The 16,260-nt window shown below is 44.3% G+C and overlaps 1 protein-coding gene across 3 annotated transcripts in view; it reads right to left on the minus strand.

The window, feature by feature from the left end:
- Positions 1-16,260, minus strand: part of cdan1 (codanin 1) — a 135,163-nt gene that overhangs the window by 20,520 nt on the left and 98,383 nt on the right. For all 3 annotated transcript variants that reach the window (XR_005458509.1, XM_038782056.1, XM_038782046.1), the window contains exons 15-20: positions 15,290-15,371; positions 13,893-13,973; positions 10,495-10,549; positions 8,727-8,860; positions 7,407-7,510; positions 607-756 (exon numbers count right to left, since the gene is read on the minus strand). Coding sequence is in view for 2 of the 3 variants with exons in the window: in XM_038782056.1 (XP_038637984.1) it covers positions 607-756; positions 7,407-7,510; positions 8,727-8,860; positions 10,495-10,549; positions 13,893-13,973; positions 15,290-15,371 (606 nt within the window). In the remaining variant the exon portion in view is untranslated. The remainder of the gene's footprint in view (positions 1-606; positions 757-7,406; positions 7,511-8,726; positions 8,861-10,494; positions 10,550-13,892; positions 13,974-15,289; positions 15,372-16,260) is intronic.

The raw sequence follows: 16,260 nt of genomic DNA on the forward strand, positions 1-16,260 counted from the left end.
TTTAAGAATTCCCGATTGAAAGCTACTATTTAATCAGTTTCAACCACCCTTGCAGGTGGAGAATTCTGTATCAGAACACTAGACGAGGGGGCAGATAGGGGGACTTAGACGGTAGGGGTCTTTCTCTGTTCATACATTCCCCGGGATGGTCTCAAATGCCAATTTTAGAGATTTTTAAGCCACATGCATTTCTTGGCCATAACTCAAATCCAAGTGAACTTCCAGTGAGAAGATGGAAAAATTATCCCCATATGAAATAGGATAGGAGATATTCTAGTATTTTCTATTAATAGCTGTGCATTATTTAAACATTTTTATCACCGTGTTCAAATCCCTTCACAGCCTCCCTGCAACCCTCAAAAGTGAGCACTCCTCCAATGCTCGCATCTTGAACACCACAATTTTCATATTCGATAATGATTTGAGCTTTCACCTGATTAGACCAAAGGTTCTGAGGAGCCTTGCGACATTTTATTAAGTTCTACACAATGCAAGCTGTTGATATTTTATACTTTCTCACACGGATTTTCTCTTCCCTCGGATTTTTGTTCAAAACAGAATGGACACTTGCGACACAACCAACACTCAAATCTCAGAGATGCTTACTCTCTGCCTTTAATCACAGCCTGCCTGCCTTCTTCACAGAGATCAATGATCACAATTTCAAGTAGCTCAGGTAGGTTGATTTTCTCGTCCTTCATTGCATTTTGTAGCATTATTGTTCCGCGCTTGACTAGATCAGACACCAGAGTCGCCCTAGAAAAAGGAATATAGGCAAGAATTGAGTTTTGCTCATTGTTACATGGTTAATAGGGATTAAAAAAAGGTCACCTGGAATACATAACCGATTTGTTTTATTAAAGTCTGGCCCCATTCCACAGACTTGAACAGTATTTTAGTATTAATACAGAGGAGGATAGTGATAAAATCAAGGAAGGCATTAAGAACTTGCAAAGTAGGGCAAAGTAGTGCAATGTTGTACATTTTGCTAGGAAGAATAAGGCAACCACATAGATGGAGGCCAACCCTGTTAAGTGTAGAGACAGATAGGACATTAAACCATCTCATGCAAAAAATCCCATGCCACTATTTTGAAGCCATGATGTGGAGATGCCGGCGTTGGACTGGGGTGAGCACAGTAAGAAGTCTTACAACACCAGGTTAAAGTCCAACAGGTTTGTTTCAAACACGAGCTTTCGGAGCACGGCTCCTTCTTCAGATTCACCTGAAGAAGGAGCCGTGCTCCGAAAGCTCGTGTTTGAAACAAACCTGTTGGACTTTAACCTGGTGTTGTAAGACTTCTTACTGTACTATTTTGAAGAGCAGAGAAGCTCTTCCCAGTGATCTGGACAAAGTTTATTTCTCAACCAACATCACAGACGATCTGGTCACCATCACATTACTGTCTCCATGCGGTGCACAAAATAGGTGTTTATGCTTCCCACATTGTAACAAAACTGCACTTCAAAGGATCTTCATTAGCTGTAAAGTAATTTAGGGCAGTGCATCTCAAACTATCTGATGTGGCGTACCGGCAGTTTTTTTTCAATGTGCCAGGAACCGGTAAGCGAAACAAGCCAATCCAGGATTACTGTCTTTTCCTTTTCTGGAAACACTCCAAGTACCGGCAGACGATGGCTCGAGTACCGGCACCGGTACGCGTACCACACTTTGAGAAACACTGCTTTAGGGCATCCTGAGCTTTTGTCAAGCACTATATAAATATATTTTTTTCTATTACCGTCTCTGGCTCAGTATAAACTTCTGCCTGATTACAAAATGTTTCCCTACATCTAAAGTGCAAGTTATTATTTCCAACTGAAAATTCCAAATTGCTAGTAAAACTGAGTAAATAACCAATGGCTAACCAGTGAAGCATGTAGTGTGCGGAATCAAAACCAGCTACTGGTCAGTATTTTGGGAGTTAACTATTGCCCGTGCAGGGTTGTTGATTGCCACAAGTCCCAAAGGGTTCTATGTAAAAGTGAAGAGGAAATAGAAATATGATAATACTTGCAGAAAAAACTGACCGCGATTGCTGAAGTTATACCAATTGAAAGTTCATTTTAAATCGAACCAATTTACTTGTATCTTGTACACTTTCAAGACCTTATTAATATCAGAGTCAGAATCATTGAGAATGAAGAATTCCATTCAGCCCACACGAGTAAAAAAGGGGATGCTTGAGCGGAGCCGGGGAGAGGGCGGGCTGGCGCTGCCAAACTTCAGTAACTAATATTGGCCGCGAATAAAGCCATGATTAGGAAGTGGGTGGTGGGGGGAGGGTCGGCAAGGGAGCGCATGGAAGCAGCTTCATGTAAGGGCACCAGCTTGGAGGCGTTCGGCGCCTCTGCCGTTCCCGCCGTCACAGTACTCCACCAGCCGCACACCTCTTCGTCCGCTAAAAGTCCCACGTCTAACCTCCAGTGCAGGCGCTGGTTGCTGTCTTTACTAACCTGTAGGTCAACCCAGTGCGGGGCATGGTCTGAGATTGTGATTGTTGAGTACCCAGTGTCAACCACCCCCGTCAGTAGAGCCCTGCCCAGAATAAAGAAATCAATCCGGGAGTATACTTTATGCACCTGTGAGTAGGAGAACTCCTTCAATCTCGGCTGCCCAAATCTCCATGGGTCCACCCACCCCAATCTGCTCCATGAACACTTTTAGTTCCTTCGCCATTGCTGGCACCCTGCCCGTTTTTGAGCTTGACTGGTCTAAACCAGGGTCAATAACTGTTGAAGTCCCCTCCCATGACCAGCTTATGCGAATCCAGGTCCAGTATCTTCCCCAGCATCCTATTTATAAACTCCACATCATCCCAATTTGGCGCATACACATTTACTAGTACCACCTGCACCCGTTCCAATTTCCCACTGACCAAAATGTACCAGCCTCCCACATCCAAAACTATTCTTCCTGCCTCAAACACAACTCGCTTGTTGATCAGGATCGCGACCCCTCTAGTCTTCGAGACCAGTCCCAAGTGAAAAACCTGTCCGACCCAATCTTTCCTTTATCTAATCTGGTCAGCTACTCTCAGGTGCATCTCCTGCAACATTACCACGTCCACCTTTAGTCCTCTCAAATGCACGGACACGCGTGCCTCTTCACCGGCCCATTTAGCGCTCTTACATTCCAGGTGATCAGTCTAGTGGGGGGAGGCTCATCGCACCCGCCCCCCCCCCCCCCCTTTCCCCAATCATCCCCTCTCTTGGGCCAGTCGCCAGCCCACGCCTCCACCGGCCCACCCCCAGGCAGCCTCCGCCCCTGACCTCCTCTCTGTCCCTCAGCAAAAGTCCCTTTCTCATCAGCAGAACATTTCCCCCCCATCTCCCCTAGTAACAGCACAAAATAAATCAACCCCTTTGATAAGCCGAACCCCAACAGTGCAAATGCAAACTTTAACTCACTCAGCTCTGCAACTGGCCCCAGATCAATACAGAAGACATTACAAATGACGTCCGAAAAACGAGAAAATATTTTGAACATAAACGTTGCAGCAAAGTTCAAAGTTCTCAGTCCGACACCAGTCCTTTCCGCAAAGTCCAGCGCTTTCTCAGGCGACTCAAAATAAAAATGTTGCTCCTCGTATGTGACCCAGGGTCGGGCTGGATACAACAGCCCGAACATCACCTTTTTCTTAAAAAGTGTCAACCTTATCTGGTTAAACCCCGCTCTTCTCCTGGCCACCTCAGCATTCAGGTCCTGATAGATCCGCAGGATACTGTTGTCCTGCCCCATTTACAGCTCAGTGTCTGCTTGGCCCACTGTAAAATGCGCTCCTTATCCAAATACTTGTGGAATCTCACCACCATTGCCCTCGGAGGGGTCAACCCATTCGCGGCTTCCTCGCAAGCGCTCTGTGAGCCCTATCCACCTCCAAGGGTCAGGGGAATGCCCCATCCCCCAGCAGCTTCTCAAACATGTCTGCGATGTATGCCCCAGTGTCTGCTCCTTCGGACCCCTCCGGGAGCACAACGATTCTCAAGCTCTGCCGGCGGGACCTGTTCTCTAGGTCCTCCACCTTCTCCAGGAACCTTTTCTGCTGGACTCTCAGCATCCCCACCTCCAACTCCACCGCAGTTTGATGTTCCTCCTGGTCAGCCAGCACCTTTTCTACTTTCTAGATTGCCCGATCTTGGGCATCCAATCTAAACTCCAGCCACGCAATTGCCTCTTTCATCGGGTCCAAGCAGTCCTGCTTCTGCTTGGCGAAGCCCTCCTGGATAACTTGCATCAGCTGCTCCGTTGACCACTGGATCGACAAGCCAGAGGTCCGTCCGCCGCCATGCTTCCTCCCCTGCAGCTTCAGCCCTAGTCTTCTCTGTTCTTCTGTTTCTGCCTTTGCGAGCACTTCTAGTCCTTCTCTCCATGCACCGATGTGGGAATCCAGTACACAATTGTCTGTCATCGATTTTTCAAATCAAGTCTGGTAAAAAATCGGGGGAAAAGGTCGAAAAGTTCAACCCGAGTGGGAGCCACCAAATGTGCGATTTATAAGCCATCCTTCCTAATCCCATTTGACAGCACTTGGCCCATAGTCTTGAATGTTATGACATGCCAAGTGCTCATCCAGCTACGTTTTAACGGATGCAAGGAAACCCGCCTCGACCATCCTCCCAGGCAGTGCATTCCAGATCATCACCATCCTCTGGGTAAATTTTTCCTCAAATCGTTCTTAAACCTCGTAATCAGCCATTCAACTAAGGGGAGCTGTTCCCCATCCGTGCCCCATATAATCTTGTACACCTCGATCAGGACGCCTCTCAGTCTTCTCCGCTCCAGTGAAAACAACCCAAGCCTATCCAATCTCTCTCCGTACTTAAAACATTCCACCCCAGGAAACAATTCTGGTGAATTGCCTCTGCACCCCCTCCAGTGCAATTACATCCTTCCTATGTGGCGAACAGAATTGCACACAGTACTCCAGTATGGCTTCAGTAAGTTCTACACAACTTCATGCTTTTGTAATCTATGCCTCAATTGATAAAGACAAGTGGCCAATATGCCTTTTTCACCACCCTATTAACCTGTCTTTCTGCTTTCAGAGATCTATGGACAAAAACGCCACGGTCCCTTTGTTACTCGGAACATCCCAGTAATGTTGATGGAGATGCACTCATCATGGTCAACTGGAGAATATTCCACTACATACAGACTCGTATCTTGTAGATGGTGCAAAGATTTCGGTCAGCAGAAGAATACCCAGGGCAGGATTCTCCAATAATGAGGCTATGTCCCCAATCCAGCATCAAAACAAGGGCGTTTCACTCTGGACTTTCCTCAAGAAAGTCCAGAGTGATTCTCCTACCTGCAGGGGTGAGCAGGGCCCCGGAGTGCTCAACATAGCTCTGGCTGCAGATATGGGGCCCTGCACTTCCGGTTGGGAGTCCGCGCATGCGCACGGGGTGGCCTGCGGTGGCTGCCCCGTGCGACATGGCCGACTCTCACCGCGGACCATGATGAATGAAGTAGGCCCCCCTCATGATCGCGCGTGCCCGCGGAGCGGTGCCACCTGATTGCTTGCCTGGCCGTCTGTGAGCCGCCCCCCGCCCGTTGAAGGAAACCCCGCTCCCCACCATGACGGCCGCGGACTGAGTCCGCATGTGCCACTGGTCGTTCCCAACAGGTAAAACATGGTTATAACCACGCCGTCAGGAACTCGGACAGTTTTCCTGGGAGAATCGCCACAGGGGACTCTGGTAATGACCACCTATCCGCGTGATTGCCCGGTAACTGGAGAATTGCGGAGGGGCGTCGGACTGGATTTCGCCGTAAACGCCCATTCTCTGCCCTCGCGCCGATCACTATTTTGGCACGGAGAATTCAGCCCCCAGCCTCTGATACGTTCCTGTAGCATAGTATTTATGTGGTTGGTCCAGTTGAGCTTCTAATCAATGACGATTCTCAGGGTTTTGATGCCGGAGGGCGCACAACGATAATGCCATTAAATATCAAGGAGTTGGTTGGAGAAGATCATTGCCTTCACATTTGTGTGGCACAAATGTTACTTACCAGCCCAAGCCTGATCATTGTTCCCACTGCTTGCAGGAACAGATTGTTCCATTAATTGAGGAGTTGTGACTGAGCTGCAATTATAAGAAAACATCCCACTTCAGATCTTAGGATGGAGGGATGGTCACTAGTGAAGCAGCTGAAGATGGTTGGGCCTGGCAACTACAACCCTGAGGATCTCCTCCCCTGGAGCTGAGGTAATTGGCCTCCAACAACCACAACCATCTTCCGCTGTGCTAGGTATAACTCCAGTCAGTGGGGAGCTTTCCCACCACTAATTCACACTGATTTCAGTTTTACTTGGGCTCCTTCATGCCACACTTGGTCGAAACTAAATTAATGTCAAGGGCAGTCATTCTCCACTCCCGAAACCCACTTCTGCAGGCCCCTGGGTGATCCTGAAGGTCTGATTAGTGGAGGCATAAAATCAATCCCACAGTTTTGCCCAGAATATAGGATTCCAGGTGTTGGTCCTTCTGCATTGTGATATTGTCAAATGCACATGGATAATGTGTGCCGGGCAGCACAGTGGTTAGCACTGCTGCCTCATAGTACCAGGGACCCAGGTTCAATTCCAGTCTTGGGTCACTGTCTGTATGGAGTTTACACATTTTCTCTCCGTGTCTGCGTGGGTTTCCTCCAGGTGTTTTGGTTTCTACCGTGTCCAAAGATGTGGTTAGGTGGATTGGCCACGCTAAATTGCCTTTGTTGTCCAAAAAGGTTAGGCGGGGTTACTGGGTTATGGGGATAGGGTGGGGGCATGGGCCTAGGCAGTGTAATGATATGTATATAGGCATAACACTAAAGGGTTAATTCTTACATCTCAGTGTAATGTAAACACTAGAGGGCACCACCAGTTCCCAGTATAAATATCAAAGCTCAGAGAATCTTGGGTAGTGTTAGCAAAGGAGAGAGATAGATAACTCATGGACTAGTTTCGGTTAGAGAGAATTAGCACGTGGCATTCATTAGTTAATGCTTAATCAAAGATTATAGTTTAACTGATTCAGTCTTACTTTATTAACAGTTACAGCTTAGTAGAGTGTGCAAACTATATTTAATTTAATTGTTATTCAATAAATCAGTTTTGCTTCAAGTTAAAAATTGGTGATTTCTTGATCATCACACCATCAGACCATTCTGGATTACGACGCAAAGAGTAACGTCATATTACCACAAACTGTAATATAACAGGTAGGGTGCTCTTTCAGAGGATCGGTGCAGACTCAATGGGCCAAATGGTCCCCTTCCACAATGTAATGATTCTATAATTCTGCTTTGTAAAGAGAGTGCATTATTTCTGGCAAAAGGTATCCGAGATGTGACGCTTTAGGGTTTTCTGCAATGTTAAAATACCATTCTTAATTTACTAACAGATTTATTTCACTCACTTGAGGTGTTTCACACAGTTAGATCCAACTCTTTCAGCCACAAACTCAACTGTTTTGCGAAGTGATGGTGGTTGATTGTGAAAAAAAGCTTCCTCCAACTTTACCTAACCAGGAAACACAAACTTAAACATTAAGCTCACATGTAAGATTGCTCCCCATTTTCTTGAAATTTCACACCGCCTGTACATTACCGTAAGAGTTAAATCACCAAGATAATTCCATGTAAATGAGTGGTTTGCTTGCTCCAGGCTCATTAGTTAATGCATTCAATGCTCCATGTAATAATGAGCCCATTCAGACAAGGGTTTTAAAAATATATATTTTATTCTAAACACAATCAAAAACCCAATGTAAGCACAAATCAAACAGTTTGCAGACAAGGTCAGTTTCCTCTTAACTAATCTCAACTGGGCACTGCTGCAATTGGTCTCCATGACCACTGTCATGATATGCACTCATGCACATCATGAGATACAGACAGGCAGTGACAGACACCCAGTACAGCCAATCAACACACAGGACAGAACACAACCAATCACCAGACAGAACACTAGAGGGGGTTTCCCACTATGAAACACACGAGGCATCAGCACTCTGCCTCTTTCCACTGGTGACAACTGTAGAGACAGTCAGGGTGTATATATCAGTTAGCACCTTCTGCACGTGGCTCAGAGCTAGCCTGGTCTAGTTAAGTTATAGTTAGCACACTTAGAGTGTCAACCTACAGCAAGCTGTGTGCACTGTTACAGAAATTCAATCAATCGTATTGAACCAACGTCTAAGTTTGGTGTCTGCTTTCCAGTACAACTGCATCCAGTTGCAGTCCGTGTTACCCCAGGGTGAATAACATGACAACCACCAGCAGGAGTATGTCATTAACTTCCATTTTGATTCAAGGGCGTGTATAAAAGTGCAATTCTGTACTGTGATAGAGGAGCATTGGCCCAGGTGCTGGGCAATTCACTGACTCAAGTGTCAGCAGATGCCCACCTCCACTCTTCCAATAAAACTGGCCCAATAGTGAGAGAGTAAGTGTGTTATTTTATCAGGGGTTAAGAGAAGTCATTGGAGAGAGTGTAGGGAGGACAGATACTTTACTTGAACAAAATGGTCAACAGGCAAATCTGAAGCACTAAAAATAAGCTAATACATCCTCCTTATTTTGAATGGACAACAACATAACATATTTAATGCAGGAATCTGTCACTTGGTTATAAGCAGTATAGTTTATATTTTTTCAATTTCTGAGAGAGACAAACACAGATAGTATCAAAATAGCACATGCTTGACTAATTGAGAGCGCAAGGACGAAGGCATTACCTGGAGTTTTTGCTGCGATTGTGCTAAAGTTGCTATTAAAGGCGCTGCAGCAGTTGGCGTAATTTTTCTTATATATCCTCCATTTCTAACCCCACTGCCAGCTACGTAGGAAGCCAAAAGCTTGCGTAGCTCACCTGCAACACAAGAGCTGGGTGAAACATTTTGACATGGCTTACATTAACTGGCACACATTGTTAGAGTTTTTCTTTTAAATCCAGTTCTTTATTTTTTTAATTAGGGGCAATTTAGTGTGGCCAATCCATCTTTGGGTTGTGGGGGTGAGACCCACACAGGCACGGGGAGAATATGCAAACTTGGGGCTGAGATCGAACCTGGGTCCTCAGCACCATGAGGCAGCAGTGCTAATCTTTACGCCACATGCCGCCACCCCCTCCTTCCACATTGTTAGTAGTTAACATGCAGACAATCTGTAGCAGTTAATCATTTCCACCTGGCCAGGTGTTTGTGTAAATATAATGTCAGAAGAATGAAGACATGTGCAAGCTTGCATTTTGAAAAGTCTGATCTGAACACTACCTGGTTCCCATGTAGAAACAATGAACAGAAGCCAAGCTCTTTGGAAGGGGAGGGGTAAAATAAGAAAATTGCCACAGATCACCATCAAACACATCTGCGCAACCGGAGCTGCCTTACTGAAAACCTGAGAGCCTGTCTTCTAGCCAAGGATCATACGCGACGATGACAAAGATCAATAGATTTTAATTTAATCAGGTAAGGGTATGAATGGAAATGGAGCCAAGGTGGGAAAATAGAGTTAAGATGCAGACCGAACCAAATGTAGGAGCATGCTCAATGGGCGGCAAGGCATACTCCTGTTGCTAAAGGGTAAATATGATATTCAGAGGTTAAATAAGGTGGAATGGGAAAATGAAAAGAACTGACATTGTATAACAAATGTTTCTTTCCAAAGAAAGCAAAACAAACTTCCTCAACCTTTCCTTGTATCTTAGATTCCAGAGAACATACATCAACTTGGGTTGCCACACACAGCATCCCATTAAGGTGTACTGGCCTTCCAACGTTATGGTAGCCTGCAATGCTTTAATACAATCAGAATGGTGCTTTACTCATAAATAATCTAAGAGCATAACGTCCACGGCACTTCTGGTTGTCCATGCTATAATAAATGCTGGAAATACTGCTCTACGAAACTGCATCCTGAAATGTTGACGGATTCTCACTCCACAGATGCTGCTCCAGTATTTTTAGCATCCACAGTATTTAACCTTTGTAATTAAGTTTAACTATCTTTTCCTGATACAATCTTAAACCATGCTGTTCCTGATCCTTTAGACTGGTTAGCTTATCGGTCAAAATCAAAACTATTTTAGTTTTCAGTAACTCTTTCAAACCTTTTACATAACACAACATTTGCAATTATTTACTTCTCAGGAATGTCTCTTGGATCATCCAGGAAACATTTAGTGGTTATAGAACATAGAACAGTACAGCACAGAACAGGCCCTTCGGCCCTCGATGTTGTGCCGAGCAATGATCACCCTACTCAAACCCACGTATCCACCCTATACCCGTAACCCAACAACCCCCTCCCCTTAACCTTACTTTTTTTTTAGGACACTACGGGCAATTTAGCATGGCCAATCCACCTAACCCGCACATCTTTGGACTGTGGCAGACAATGAGCAGTCAAATGCATGAGCTTTATTTGAACTTGCAAACCTCTATATATTTTTTCTATCTCTTGCACCTCCTCTAATCCATTATATAATGACCAGAATATACTCACTCAGGTAGGGACAGCAGAGATAGAGCAGTTGTTGATCAACCAATTGAACAGAATCCTGAAAATAGGAAAGAAAATACAGCACACTCAGTTTGGAGTAGATACATTTCTTGGGGATGGATTCTCAATTATTACAGATGATGCTCCCACTGACTTGACCTCTTGGCAGCTTTAATGCAACAGAGCAACTGAATTTTACCATATACCCCAAAAATCCCAGGAACAAAGAGGATTGGATACTTTCCCAGGAAGAAGTGTCACTTCTGACCAGTTTAGAGCCTTGACTCAGTTTTAAAAGCAAGCCTCTTTTGTTTATCCATTCAGTTAATAGCACCAATACACGAGAAGTCATAAGCAGAGTAAAGTCATCAGTCCTTTCCTTGAATCTACCCTTCAAGATGGTAGAGATCACAGGTTTGGAAGGGGCTGGTTTAGCTCACTAGGGGCTGGTTTAGCTCACTAGGGGCTGGTTTAGCTCACTCAGCTATATCGCTGGCTTTTAAAGCAGACCAAGCAGGCCAGCAGCACGGTTCGATTCCCGTACCAGCCTCCCCGGACAGGCGCCGAATGTGGCGACTAGGGACTTTTCACAGTAACTTCATTAAAGCCTACTCGTGACAATAAGCGATTTTCATTTCATTTCATTTCATGTTGTCAACAAAGTCTTGGTGAGTTGCTGCCGTGCATGATTTAGATGGCAAACACTGCAGCGACTGTGTGCTGGTGATGGAGAGAGTGAATGTTTAAGGTAGTGGATATCGCGCCAATCAAGCGAGCTATTTTTTTCTTGGATGCTGAGATTCTTGAGTAAAGGCTTTGGGCAGTCAAGAGGTGGGTTACTCACCACAGAATTTGCAGCCTGTTACACTTAGTTACATTTCTGGTCAATGGTGATCCCCAAGATGTTGGTGATGGGGGATATGATGATGATAATTCTTATGAATGTCCAGGAAGATGGTTAATATTCTCTCATGGTAGATGGTCATTTTGCGGTAGAATGTTACTATCCACTTCACAACCTAAACCCCTAATGCTGTCCAGGCCTTGAAGCAGCCCGTTTTACTATGCATCATTATCTAAAGAGTCGAATGGAACTGATCATTTTAAAGGCATCAGCAAAAGTTCCCACATCTAATTTTATTGATGAAACAGCTCAATATATTTGGGACTAGGACCACCTTGAGGGACTGCTGCAATAATGTTCTGGTGCCAAGATGATTGACAGCACAACCATCTTCCATTGTACTTGGTATGACTCCAAACAGCAGAATGGTACTTTACTCGTAAATAATCTAAGAGCATAACATGCAAGCCACTTCTGGTTGTCCATGCTATAATAAATACTGGAAATACTGCTCTATGAAACTGCATCCTGAAATGTTGACGGATTCTCACTCCACAGATGCTGCTTCAGTATTTTAGCATACTAGAGGTCCTTTATGCCACACACTGCCAAATGCTGCCTTGATCTTAAGGGTGGACAGTCTTGCCTCTCCTCAAATATGTAGTCAAATTGTTCCACATTAAAAAAACAGATGCATCTTAGTCACAAACTTTGATCTCTTTATTGACTCACTGGGGGACACCATTGCAATCTGTTCCAGTGACTCGAACATCCATCCGAATGTTTCAATACAGGGGTGAGGAGCTCTTAATAAATGAGGTGAGATAAACAGAGATACCACAGAGCAATATTTTTTTCAAATTTGTTCTTGGGATTTGGGTGTTATTGACAAACCAGTGTTTATTGCCCACCTCAAACTATTTTAGCTCAACCAACATACTGTTCTGGACCTGGAGTCACTTGTAGACCAAACCATCCAATGTTTCCATGGTCATCACTGGTGATACTGGCTTTTTTATTCCAGATTTTATGACCTGAATTTAAATTTCTCAGCTGCCATGGTGTAATTTGAACCTTCGGGGGCAGCAGGGTAGCATGGTGGTTAGCATAAATGCTTCACAGCTCCAGGGTCCCAGGTTCGATTCCCGACTGGGTCACTGTCTGTGCGGAGTCTGCACGTCCTCCCCGTGTGCGTGGGTTTCCTCCGGGTGCTCCGGTTTCCTCCCACAGTCCAAAGATGTGCGGGTTAGGTGGATTGGCCATGCTAAATTGCCCGTAGTGTCCTAATAAAAGTAAGGTTAAGGGGGGGGGGTTGTTGGGTTACAGGTATAGGGTGGATACGTGGGTTTGAGTAGGGTGATCATGGCTCGGCACAACATTGAGGGCCGAAGGGCCTGTTCTGTGCTGTACTGTTCTATCTCCAAATCATTCGCCAAAGGTTCTGGATTACGAGTCCATTATGCTATCATTGCTTATTGATATGGCATGGATGTAAGCTTACATTTCCTAGAGTTTCTAATCTTAATTGTGCTGCAACAGAGAAATACACAGCAGCAGGTTGGGGCTATCTATTGGGGTTGGAAGAGGTGAAGGCACAGATTGTGTCTGACCAGGACCTGTGTATCATGGCAAGAAGTAATTGGGAATGAAAACAAACTGGGATGTTTACAATTAAGCAATAACTCTGTATTACACTCTTCCCCATTATCTGCTAACTTCCGAGAAGGACAAAATACTATTGTGAGGAGTGTGTTGTAGAGGTGCTTTATAGTCAATTGTTTTGTACACTATGCATTGGAAACAGCCAGAAAATGTCACTGGCCAAGATGGGTAAAAACAGATAAAGAAGAATGGACCCTGCACCAAAGGTGAAAATTCTGAACCAGTTCAGAAAAATAATGCAATATGAAGATAACCATAATTAGAATTGCACATTGACAGTTTAAATTACTTTACATAAATGGTGATGAATAAGCAGAATGGCCTGCACAAAGATGGAATTGTGTGAAAATAAATAGAGATATTTTGGATTGAGCAACTGAAAGGCATTAGATTTTAGATGCACGCTGTCATTTTCGCACGTCTAACACGTACTGTTTATGAGACAGAAGATTATCAGCATAAATGTCCTCCTTTTTCACGCCCGCCTCTTGCCAGTGTTCATTTCCTGGACACAAGTGTCCAGTTAACTGTCCTCTGGGAACTTGAGACAGTGTGCATTTGCAGGCAATGCTGTCTTGGGGGGCATCACAGCCACACCCAATTCTATTTTCACACATTGTTCACACATGTGGTCCGGTGCACTGATAGCAACTTTCCTCACCAGTATTGTCCCAAATGCTCCCATGCAGCAAACATACTGTGGATCAAATGACGACCACTTGCTCTGCATGGTTTAACAATGCATTGTCTTTATTCATAAGTAATCAGGAAAGCTGAACAATCTAATTAAATAACAAAGATTGAGAATTTAAAAGAAATTTCATCTGTAAATTGAACAGCCTTAGACGAAGCAATAAAAACTGGAGATAAAATGCCTGCTTGACAGATTACTTACTAAGCCTCGATCCAATACACTTAATTCAAATCCATCAAAATTCTCTTCATTGAAGAACATTTCTTCAGGAACTGTTGGAATCTAAAAAAATATTGACAATGTTGTTGAAATTTTGGCCATATACCATACTTCACATCTCACTATTTGCATTGCTAATTTCAAAGCCCAATATGACCCAAAATCTGAAGCTGGAAAAGCTCTGGAGACTTTGGAATGTGGTCTTTTCAAAAGGCTCTTCTTTTGTCACTTATAAGGATTATGAGTTCATGGGCCCCAAGCCTTCATTCAGGAAGCATGGATCCGCCAAATTAAACTGCCCAGTAAATATAAAAGCAGAAAACTGCTCAATAAACTCAGCAGGTCTGGCAGCATCTGTGGAGAAAGAAATAGAGTTTACATTTCAAATCCGTTTGATTTCTTCAGAGCTTTGAAGTCATACCGACTCAAAAAGATTGATATACAAATGGACTTTGATATCTTTTCTCTATTCAATGTAACTGACTAAGGACATAGGAATTAGGAGATGTAGACAATTCAGCCCTTTAAGCCTGCTCCACCATTTAATCAGATCAGGCTGATCTCTTCATGCTTTTAAAAAATAAAAATGATAAATTTGCCTGGTTGATTAGTTGTTCGTTTTTGGAAATCCTCAGTAATTTCTCACTGTTGGTTTCTCAGTGGTTTTTAGTGGCTCAGCTGCTAACAGTCGCCTCGGAATCAGAAGGTTGTTGGTCAATCCCACTCTAGAAACTTGAGCACACAACCCAGGGTTAAGCACTGAGGTTGATGCTTCAGTTACCGTCAGTGGTGCTGCCTTTTCAGTTGAGATGACAAACAGAGGTTCCACTTTCTCTTCGAGCTGGTCTTAAAAGATCCCATGGCACTATTTTGAAGAAGAGGTAAGAAGTTCTCCACAGTGTCAGCCAAATTCCTACGTCAACAGCACTAAAAAGATTGCAGTTTGTGGGACCTTGTTGTTCACAAGTTGACTGCCACATTTCCTACAACAGCGGTCAGACTTCAAAAGTACTTAATTGGTTGTAAAACACATTGGGACATCTTGAGATTACTTTATGATTGCAAGTCTTTTGTTTCTCACACATGATTCATTTGTGAGAAAACTTGCATTTATTGCCGAGCCCTGTTGACCTTTGAGAATATGTTGGTGAGCTGCCTTACTGACACTACAGTCCATGTAGTGAAGAATGCTATCACCGTGTTGATAGGGGGAGGAGAGTCACGGACAAAAGTAAAGACCAACACAAACCCCTTCATTTTCTACCAATGAACACCCCAAATTACTACAACAAATTAGTCAGGCATCTGAAAAACACCTCAAATATGCATTCTGCACTTTTCAAACCCAAAACTCAATTTAACATTAGATAAATACTTGCCTGGAAAAGCCATCCCAGAACAGCAAGGACCAACAGCTTGTTCAGGAAATTTCCATTTTGCTCACTTGTTAGAACCAAAGATCTGTTTGATGAACCAAAGAGTAATGCCATTTTAATTGAAATAAACAAATACCCCTTTGTTCTCCCTCTTTGAAAGTAGTGTAGCACTATCAAACACCAAACCATAATTTGATGGCCAAATGATTATCACTGGAGGAAATTCTCAGATTGAAAAATACTGAAGGCGATCTCCCAAAAAGTGACTGGGTGTCATATTGGGTGGGAAAACCCGGTGAGAATCCCGCCGGCTGTACCGTCGCAATTCCCATTTCAATTCACCCACACAGGTCAATTTTTGGAGCTTGGAGAGATTCTCACCGAATTCTCCCTTACTTAGAATTTTTTCTGGACTGGAGACATAAAGACACCGGCAAGACAGGCTCCTCTGAGATTGTCCTTTTGAAAATTGCCCCAAGCTCAAAATTAAGTTGAAGTTCCACCTCCCCCTCCCCCCCCCCCCCCCCCCCCCCCGATGGACATTGCAACACCCTGTTCCCCCCACCACAGACATGGGCAACACCACCCCTCCAAACAGAACTCAGACATGAGGATAACCGACTGTCCAGTAACACTCAAGAAGCTCAACACCACCCAGAACAAAGGAGCCCACTTGATAAGACACCTCGTCAACCATCTTAAACATTCACTCACTCCATCACCGACACACAGTGGCAGCAGTTCGTACCATATACAGATTGTGTGCATCATATAAACTCACCTTTGCTCCTTCAACAGAAACTTCCACAACCTCTACCATCTAGAAATGCAAGGGCAGCAGATGCATGGGAACACCACCTGCAAGCATCCCCCCCCGCCCCCAAGCCACACACCATTAGAACCATAACACTGTTCCTTGGTTAACATCCTGGGACTCCCTTCCTAACATCACTGTGGTATACCTATACCACATG

Source organism: Scyliorhinus canicula, chromosome 2 (genome assembly GCF_902713615.1).
Source record: "Scyliorhinus canicula chromosome 2, sScyCan1.1, whole genome shotgun sequence".
NCBI lineage: Eukaryota > Metazoa > Chordata > Chondrichthyes > Carcharhiniformes > Scyliorhinidae > Scyliorhinus > Scyliorhinus canicula.